The sequence below is a fragment of the Apium graveolens genome, chromosome 4 (genome assembly GCF_009905375.1).
Source record: "Apium graveolens cultivar Ventura chromosome 4, ASM990537v1, whole genome shotgun sequence".
Taxonomy (NCBI): Eukaryota; Viridiplantae; Streptophyta; class Magnoliopsida; order Apiales; family Apiaceae; genus Apium; species Apium graveolens.
Genome location: NC_133650.1, coordinates 195,656,626 through 195,667,196, shown reverse-complemented (window position 1 = coordinate 195,667,196; position 10,571 = coordinate 195,656,626). Strand labels below are relative to the sequence as shown.

At 31.1% G+C, this 10,571-nt stretch overlaps 1 protein-coding gene across 1 annotated transcript; it reads right to left on the bottom strand.

Moving 5' to 3' along the window:
• Positions 1–551: 551 nt before the first annotated feature.
• LOC141716997 (growth-regulating factor 4-like) lies at positions 552–3,328 on the bottom strand. The gene is made up of 3 exons (XM_074519126.1): positions 2,227–3,328; positions 1,623–1,926; positions 552–1,052 (listed from the first exon to the last, which is right to left on the bottom strand). Exons 1-3 carry the CDS (start codon positions 2,597–2,599, stop codon positions 674–676), a joined length of 1,056 nt encoding a protein of 351 aa, XP_074375227.1. The 5' UTR covers positions 2,600–3,328; the 3' UTR covers positions 552–673.
• Between the last annotated feature and the right edge of the window lie 7,243 nt (positions 3,329–10,571).

Sequence of the window (10,571 nt, the reverse complement as noted above, 5' to 3'; positions counted from 1 at the left end):
AACTTTGTAAAAATATCTGTGCATCTGTGGGGAGACAGAAGTGTATTTAATTATATACACCCACCTGTGGTTGTGTACAATGTGCAACATACATAAAGATTCTTCTGGTGATCACTTTGCTGCTTTTTTTTCTTGACGAGGAAAGGTATTCACATTTGTAAAAAAAAGTACCTAAAAATTCTAGCATTTTAGTAATTTATTGCAACTTAAACTCTAGGTTATGGCCGTGTTTCTGTTTCATCTTCCAAATTGCCTGAACTGATGTGCTTAGACTCTCAGAAATAGTGTTTTTGCACATGAAAAGAACTGAGCCAGAAATCTTCTGGGTTTAAGCTTTTAGCATCCCCCCTTATAGCTAATTTCAGTGTTCAGGACTAGTAACATGTTCTGCCAGTAACCGATTATCTTGGCATTGGATCCTTCTCCCTAATAGAGGAACTCTGTTGTTGGACAATTGTTGAGAGCTCATGTTTTTTTATGCCTGGTAGAAACCCTGTCCAAATGCACAAACCTAAACTTTATACAGCTCATGATTTTCAAATCCCAATTGCTCTAACAAATACGAAACACATTTAATCTGGGGGACACAAGCATATCCATATACAACTGATATCAACTGACTGATAAACATGGTAGTTAAATGGAATAGAAAATAGTACATTTGAAAATTTGATTAATGATCAGTCAGGAGCGTGGACGTGGTGGTTGATGATCTAAATGCTTCAGCCAGTGGTCCTCCCATTTGATTTGTGCCCCAGGAAGAAGTAGAGCTACCCCATTGTAACTGGGGTTGCTCTCTTTTAACATTCCCTTCAGGTCCAGCATTGCCCCTAGCACCACCAGTAGACAACTTCAATGAAACATCTGATGATTGGTTTCCAGGTACAGAAATAGAGAGTGAAGCTCCGAGGTTTTCTGATTCTTGTTGAGATCTCGGCCAATCATCAAACAAGGGACGTAGAACCTGATTGCTGCTCGATTTATTATTCTCTGACATCTCACTTGTTGGCATTCTATATAGAATTTTAGTTTCATTATCAGTTTCAGAGGGCCTGTAATGAAAAAACAACGTCCATGCCAATGTTAGGGCTACTAGTTTTCGTAATTCTACATATGAACAATTCTCAAAATGACCAGAAAATAGTATATTTTGACATGGTTTTTGCTTGGTGCTTTAGCTGGCTTAAAGTCTCACATACTGATCTATCTCATTCAGAACTGCAGAAAAGGAAGTAAGATCAGATATGTTCCTCAACAGCCATACTTGAGGGACCTACCGAGTTCATTTTTTGGCTACTCAGCTGGGGCTCAACAAAAAAAATTTAACAATTTCAAGTACATTGATTCTGTTATTTAAAGGAGCCAACCCCGATCGACCAAATTCAATTCTACACAAGTTAAATGGAAGAAAAGATGGAATGTAGCAAGGCAAGCCAGTATGTGATGAGGGCATCTCATCTTTTAGTAACATATTCCTTTCTCACCGATTGGGAAACAAACATTTTGATTCTAAAGCAATTTCCAATTAGATCCTGTTGGCTTTAATAAAATGCAACAAGAAACAGAGACAACAATAAAAAAACTGAAAAAAAAAACAACAAGGGTGGCCTGAGGATGGATACCTTTGCTTGAGAGGAAGCAAATCAAAGGGATGTGAAGGTCCGTAAAGCCGAAAAGGAGTGGCTGTCGGGGGATGAGCAGCAAAGGATTGATTTGTGTTGTCATGAGCAACAGCAGTTGAGGAAGCGGTGGGAATTTCCACAGGCTTTCTTGAACGGTTGCGGCCACGGTGCATGTGGCGCTCACAGTATTTATAGCCACCCACAACATCTCTCGAACACCTCCATTTTTTGCCATCAGTCCTCCTGCAACGCCCTGGTTCCGGATCCATTCCACCTCTTCCCCAGTATCCTCCTGATTGCATCACTGTCATTTCCACACACATAAAATTCAGTCATTCTCACTAAAACTCTCTCTCTCTCTCTCTCTCTCTCACTAAAACTCTCTCTCTCTCTCTCTCTCTCTCTCTCTCTGTCGCAGTAATACAAATCACTGGTTGTGTTTTAGCGCTCGTGCACACACACATGTATATGTTTGCTATCATATTATGCAACAACAAAGTCAAGAAAAAGAAAAAAAAATATAAGCAGTCCTGAAGCCTAGAATACAAACACAAAAAAATGTAACAAAAGCTAGTAAAGAGTGTAAGCTGGGAATTAAACTTACAAGCTGTGTGATAAGGAGAAGAGTGATAATATGCAGAAGAAGCATGAGAGTTGAGAATGAGACTCTTCTTGACCAAGTGAAGTAGTTGAGGAGGAACAGGAGCACCAGCTATGAGATGCCTATAAATACAAGCCTGTACTTCAAGTTCTTGCCACTGAGCCATGCTAAAGTAACTACTATGAGTTGTAGGTGGTGGTGCTGAATGGAGGTTAATTTTGGTAGTAGAAGATTGATGAGGTGAAGTGAACAAAGGAAGTTCTGAACAGTTAGAACGGTGTTGCTTATAGTAACAGTCATTCAGAATTAATCTTGTTAAGTCTGACTGTTGATCTGACTCATGGTTCTGCTCATGCTTAAGATGCTGCAAATCCATATGGAATCAGTCTTGTTGGGTTTATTTTAGCCTTTTAGGATTGTTGGTGTGGTGAGGTGAGAGTATTAATAAAGTTACTTAAGACTAGATTCTGAGTTGAAACTGAACATGTTAAAAGTTAAGAAAGGCTCTTCTTTTGCAGACTGGTTCATAAAACACAGTGCCTTTTTTGATTGTTTGTGGATGGTGTAAGAAATAGCATTACATGCCTAAGGCTAAGACTAGGTGCAAGGGGAGGTGGCTCTTTGAGTCAGACAACACAGGGATAAGAAAATTTGAAAGAGATCAGGTCAAAAGATTAGAGTATATATTAGTATATGTATGTCAGAATATACTGACACAAGAGGGTGGATACACACTGACATAAACTTTAAAGGCAGGGGGAGAAAGACTAGTAAAAACTCTCCTAATGGGGTGTGGTCATTTTGCGCTCAAATTATTATTTATGGTATTCGGTTTGGATTCAAATTTTTTTAGAAATTTTGACTAGTTCAAATATCTGGATTCTCAATTACATATTTTATATGCATTCAGGCCAGTTGATGGTTGTTGAAATTATCTGTTGATACGTTAGCGTCGGAATCAGGATTTCGAAGTAGCAAAGAGAGACGGAAGAAGAAAGGTTTATGAGATCATGAACAAGGAAGAAGCTTTGTCAGTTGAGAAAAGTGCAAGTTGTGACAATATAAGTAGTCAGCTTCAGCCCAACTCAGGCGCTCAGGGCTTTTACTCTGTATTAAATTTTACTGTGGCTACTAGAAACTTCAAATACTTGTTTGTTTCATCTCATCCACATTGAGATTCTAAATGCAGTCTCATAATTTAGCCCCCCCCCCACCAGAAATTTAATAAACAATAATTAATCCCCTTTCTAACTCATAGAATTTGTATAAATAATTTGTTGGAAAATTTGTTTTAAAGTTCATGGTTTTATAATATCAAACGCCTACAAAATATCTCTCTTTCATAAATCCCCATATTTCCATTTTTACACGTATCCTTCGCTTTATTATTTTGTCATTCTCCTCAGCCTTGCGTGCATAGCACGTGTTCCTGTAACCCTACTGATTTAGAGGATACATGACTATTAATATGGAGAATGAAACAAGAGACCAAGTACATAAATACAATAAGCATAGTAAATTTAATGCTAGATGCAAAATAATTATAGTTATTGTTATAATACAGCATTATAGATTTCGAAAATCGGAATTATTCGGTTGAGTTATCGATTTACGATTTATCGGCCGATTTTTAAAAAATCGGATGATTTATCGGGAATCGGTCAAATGGGATTATTATTTTTAACCGATTTTTGAGCGATTTATCAGCGATTTTTGAAAAATCGACCGATTTCTATAACAGAGCTATAATATAGTATTAAAAAATGTATTTTGATTCTAAAATAAAACTTACTCTCCAATGCTAGTTGCATAACTAGTTTTAAATTTTCATAAATCTTTTAACTTCTACTTAATTTAATATTATTTTGATACTTTAAGATGTACAAGATAATAATTATTTAACTTTTTCCTTCTATTTATAGTAATAGATGATATGGTAAGGATGCATATATGCATCCTTGATTTCAAATATAGAACCAAGGGTACGTATATGCATATTTGATTTCAAATATAAAACCAAAAATACATATATATATATATATATATTTGCATCTAAATATAACACTCGTTCGGAGTTGATTATTTTTATATTCGGTGCTATAATATAACAATAGCACCGAAAATAGCATTGTATTGTACTTACTCTAACAATTAAATTTTTTTTAGCAATCACTGCCGACCAAAACTCAAAACCAAAATTGCCACCATCACCATCATAAGTAAAGAAAAGGTTTGTTTAAAATGTGAGAGAACATGGACATAAAATGCGATGTAGTAGTATCTTTTAAAGAAAGACAAATAAATTGAATAGTACGAGATATGCTGTCTACTTTAGAGATGTGAAATGTTCATCTCCATCGAGGTCGAGGTCCTTATTACAAAAGGCCTTGCATTGTTTTACTCCTATTACCCATTGCCTTGAGCCCCTAATATATGACGTCTCCCATATTCCCTTGCACGCTCATCAATTACTTCTTTTATTATTATTGAGTATTAGATTTTAAATACCACATGTTATTTTTTCAAAAATATATAATTCACGTTTAAGTTTGTAAATTTGACATTCCCCTCTGAATTCAACTATCCTCATGTTTTGTAAAAGGATTTTTGATACAGCAAATTAGTAAATACTTGCTCAAATAACGCCGTAGATTATGTTTTTTTTTTTTAATTTTTGCCGAACGTAAATTATGAAATTTAAGTCGGCCGAGAAAAGACTCACAGTTGGAACGTTTGAGATGGGTATTCAAGAAATGGGACTGAATTTATGGGATTGAATTAAATCTCAATACTTTAGGGCAAGTCAATGATGTGCTGTATACTTTTAACATAGAATAAAGATTAAAATTTATTACTTCAATAATATTTTATATTTTCTGTTAAAATAATATAATACTATAATTTATACTAAATATAGAATAAAAGATAGATACGATTATAATTCATACCTCATCAAAAAATAAAAAATTAGATAGATAATTTAATTTTGTATTCAAAATAAGAGGGCTTTTAGAGAGTCTGTGAAATTCAAAACAAAATATTGAACTATTAGAATCATGATAATCAAGTGCTAAATTATTCTGAGGCCACCATTCCACCCGCCAACAATGTGCTATTACATGCCTTATAAATATAACTAGCTTTATAATACCCGCGAGGCATGAACATTTTCTAAACTCACATATTAATTAATAATGTATATATTATATAGATGAAATATAAATTATGTTGTAAGATACATTTTTTTCTATTTTATATCGGATAATTAATATATAATATTTGTAAAAGTTGTACTTGTTTTATATTTTGAACACAATTGTTAAATTGTCGTCATTGAGCACTTGAAAATATCAAGTTGACCGATTGCTTTATAACTCGTGCAATTGCTTTATAACTCGTGCAATGTAGCATGCTCTTGATTGTGAGTTTTTAATTCAGTTGTTGACAGTGTATTTGTGTTGTTTCTAGGTGAATTGATGAAATTAACCTATTTATACGAGTAGTTTTTGACTTTCTGGGGTGTGGTTATATCGATGTAAAATAAGTTTTTCGACATTTAATATTAAGGTGAAACAATAGAGAAATGTAGTGGTGTTCTATGCCCAAAATATGAATAAATAATTTTTTAAATACCTAATGTATTTGAATGCTAAAAGTGCGATAAACGAGGTTCATGATTGTGAATCTTGACTGGAAGTATGTGTTGTTAGACTAATGATCCCATCAACTCGAAGTATATGTAATATTAATGATCCTCGAGTTTTTTCAACCATTTTTCTTATATGCATGAATGCTCAATATTTGTTATATATAAATACGGTTAAAAAAGTATGCATTATATCCTTTATACCTTTAAAATTTCAATATAATCATTGTTTATGTATAATTTTAACCATTTTATGAATTCCCATATTGTTAGAATAAAAAAATATTTTTTACTATTTGTATTTCGATCTTCGTACACTAATATTATTTTTCTCCTTAAAAATGTATTTAATTTATTCATATGGTTATAAATTGTTATTATTAAATAATTAAGTAGTAATAAATATACGTAATAATGAGACATAATACTTAATACATACATATTAAGTTAGAGTTAATTAATGCATGCATATTAAATTATAAAATAATTATTAACGTACAATTATGAGGGGCAATTCAGTAATTTTAATATGATTAAATTATCTCATCTAACCCCCTATTTGCTCTATTATATAGATAATAGATGAAATATAATGTTCTAGTGATTTAAGACATCATTTTTGCATATTAATTCCAACAATATGCCTAATAATGGTGCCTTATTATTAGTATAATATTATATTTGAATTACAATTGGAGAGAAAGAAAAGATGAAAGAGAAGAGATTTGTAAAAAAATAGGGAAATAAATTTTTTATTGATATAATTTAATAGAGCATGCCTAGTGATACCTTAAAAATGAGGCATTTGATTTGATGAATGAACATTGTTAGAGAACTTATTTATACAAAATATCTCAAATTCTAATTTAGAATATGAGTTTAGAGCACTGTTGGACTTGGACTTGCTCTTATGTATTCATCCCCTCCGGTATTTGGCAGCTTCTTAAAGTGAGTAATTCTAATAATTTGGTCCAAATTTGGACCCACTTCATTCAAATTTGAACCTTCAAATTTGAACCTTCAAATTTGAACCAAAATTCTCTTCATTTTAAATTTCGGTCCAAATTATAAAATGATTTTTTTAATATTTTAAATTTTATGATAAAAAATATTTCATTGTTGTATGATATTAAATTTTATCTTAATATTTGGTTATTACTATTATTAATTAAATGTATTGTTTTAAATATAAAATTAATAACATAAAATATAATTTTAATTAAACTTTAAATATATATTAAAAATAGTAAATACATTTATTTCTATTTTTATAATAAAAACATTATTAATAAACATCACAAGCAAATAAGAAAGGTACAAATATTAATTAAATAATAAAATATTATTAATTAATACTAATTCTCAAAATTAGTATATTTTTCCCAAAAATGCTCAATTAGACTAGAATTATGCAAAAAATATCTGAGGAACAACATTCATCATTTCAAAGTCCAGAATCTAAAGACGAAGGCCAAGAATCACAAAATATCCTAAACTTTTACGGGCAATATTTTGACTATCATGGAGAAAGTCGATTTAATTTATCGGTCTAAATTGATAATTCAGTTCATGTCGCATTTTTATTTAAGTTGTATGTTAAATTATGTTTTATGTGTTGTAACCCTTATTTCATACGTTGTAATGTATTTTCGGTTTGAATTAAGAAATGTAAGCATTTTTAATTTAGTTATGTTTAGTATTTTAATAATATTATTATTATAAATAAATAATAATAAATTCAAATATTAGTTAATAACATTTATAAATATCCAAAATTAAAATTATATGTAAAAAACTTAATAAGAAAAATTAAAAACAATTATTTTAATTTTGATCCAAATTTGGACCGATGAATAATGTCGGTCCAAGTTTAGGCCGACACTATTCATCGGTCCAAATTTGGACCGAGATTTAGGCCACTGTTGGGTGAATTTAGACCGAAATCGGTCCAAATTTGGACCTTTAGGCCAATGTTGGAGTTGCTCTTAGTATTTATACCTGCGACATTATTTCGCTTTTTCGACAATTGCTTCCTAATTTTTTCTATCAAAATGTTACTATAATATGAAGTATAATACAAAATAAGTTTTTACTTAAAATTTGTCTTGTATATAATATGTTACTCCGTCCGTTTTATAATACATGTCCATTTACTTTACGACATCATTTTGCCTATTCCAACAACTGCTTCCTAATTTCTTCTATCAAAATTTTATTACAATAAATAAAATCAAACCAAACATATCCACTAAATCTTGTTTATCACAGGGTGTGTGGACGGTAAGATGTACGCAACTTTGTAAAAAAATTAAAAGGCTATTTTCCGAAAAACTCCCGACTTATATGCGAATGTGCACTAAATATTAAAAGTGAAGCAATTTCATATAAAGAAAAGTTTGATAGCACAAAATAAATGTAGGTCGAGACAAATCTTAGCACATAATTTTATTCACACCGAGCTTATCAAAATTCGAGTGCAATTCTCTCCTGAACACGAAATTACTATAATTTATGATAAGTGTTGACAATAATACAAAACGAAACTCAAACTTCAAAACAATACACGAACCACGTCCGAGAGACAAATCAGTTGCAAATTCAGAAACTTCATTCCCCAAAAAAACAAAATTTAGTGCTCGTTTGAGAAATTTTAAAATAAGTAAATTATGACTCAAAATGAATAATTAACTTATAAATGATAAGTAGATAAATACTAATATATTATATAAGTGTTTGGATAGTTTTACTTATAACTCAAAAATTTTATTACTTAAATAAATTAAAATAAATAATTTTTAAATATAATTATCTTAACTCGTGAGTTTTAAATTAGAAAAATATTTACAAAGATATATTTTAAAGCAAAAGTTAATTAGAAACGAATAAATCAAAATAAGTTGTGAAAAAGTACGTCGTTACCAATATTTCACTTATCAGCTTATAAGTTATTTATTCGACTTATAAATTAGGATCGACAAACAGTCGTCGATAAGTATTTATGAGCTTATAAGTCGATAAGCAGCTTATAAGCTGTTCGCCAAAAAAGCCCTAAATTAGATTGTGGTAACCCCAAATCAGCTTAACCCCCGTAATCCCATATGTCACCGTGTTCACGAGAAGCATTATCTCTTTATGTTTCCTTGTGAGTATCACCGCCAAATTTATTTACAATATGAAGTACAATACAAAATAAGTGTTTACTTAAAATTTGTATTGTATACAATATGTTACTCCCTCCGTTTCATTATAAATATCCATTTTGTAGAAATTTTTTATTTAAAAATTGTTGTACACTTCAAATTTTAATTTAAGTGTATGTTTCTAATGTAGCTTTTATAAGTGTTAAGAATGTATAAACTCTAATTTATATTTCTGAAATTAACCATATACCAACATATTTTATTCTTTTAATGTAATTAATATACTTTCTTATTTTCAAATCTCACTTTTCTTAATATATATATATATATATATTTTTTTTTTTAAAATGTATATGTAATTTAAAAGGGAGAAAGTAGCTTTTATAAGTGGTAAGAATGGGTAAACTCTTCTTAAAAAAAAGGTGTAAACCCTACGACATTAGAACTCGTAAATATATATATATATATATATATATATATATATATCCGATGGTAATAGTTATACTTGGCTAAAATAATTTAAAATAGAAAATAGTTAAATTTTATATAAGGAAAAGACTTAATAACCTTTTGGCCCTTAAGTATATACATTTATATCCATAAACCCCTGAACTCTGCGAGCGTACCCTTTGATCCCCAACGTATTTATATTCGCATACCCTTTAGCTCTTTTTACCGTTATGGTGAAAAATCAGAGGAGCAAAAAAGATATTTGACCTCCGAGTTGTACCGTTATAAGGGTTAAAAGGTACATTTCTCATATCTTGTGGGCGAAAAGGTATAATTGAAAAAAAGTTTTTAATTGGTTCAGGAAAATGAGTGCATATCCTTTTCTTTGCTTGCACTAGTTTGTAAAGTCCACACCATCAAGTTAAGTTAACTTGTAAGGTCCTGTAAGTGCTATATTAAGCTAGAAGGGGGTTAAATAACTTAATTACCAATTAAAAAATTATAATGACATTTTAAAATAATTTATCCCTCTTTAAAACTTTACCGAATAGTTATGCAGTTTATATGTGCGGAAAATAAAATAAAGTGCAAGGAAAGAAAATACCACACGGTGATTTAATCCTGGTTCGCGATGGCGCAACCTCTAATAGATTCGCTCACCCCTACGTCCACTCCCCGAGCTCCTCTCCAGGACTCGGGATTTTCCCTTATAATAAACTTGCTCCTTTAGTAGGTGGAGAAGCCTTTACACCCTTATAAGTATTTGTCTTGGTGCGTAACACAAGGGTTACCACCTCAAAATAAATATAATACCTACACAACTTATCTTAGACAATAACTCCCCACTATTTCTTCGAAGTTGATGTAGAATCCTTTGTGCGGACTTTGCTTCCTTAGCTTTTGTCGGTCTTGGATCTTAGTTATCAGGTCTTGGGTCTTTCCTCTTCTTCACGGTGCAAAGTCTACTAACTCCCCGTTAGCACGTCTAAGACTTGGGTCTTAGAAAAAGAATCAACTCATGTCACTTCACCTCACTACAAAACTAATAAAACAATTCATGAAACAAACCAAGTAGAGAAAAGTCGTTTTGAACTAGTATGTTACAGTACTAG

What these genes read in the sequence shown, in the direction of transcription:
- LOC141716997 (XM_074519126.1), bottom strand. Translation starts at nt 2,599, where the DNA reads ATGGATTTGCAGCATCTTAAGCATGAGCAGAACCATGAGTCAGATCAA. An exon ending in TTCTCCTTATCACACAGCTT is followed by an intron (nt 1,927 to 2,226) that starts GTAAGTTTAATT and finishes TGGAAATGACAG; the next exon opens with TGATGCAATCAGGAGGATAC. An exon ending in TTGCTTCCTCTCAAGCAAAG is followed by an intron (nt 1,053 to 1,622) that starts GTATCCATCCTC and finishes TTTTCATTACAG; the next exon opens with GCCCTCTGAAACTGATAATG.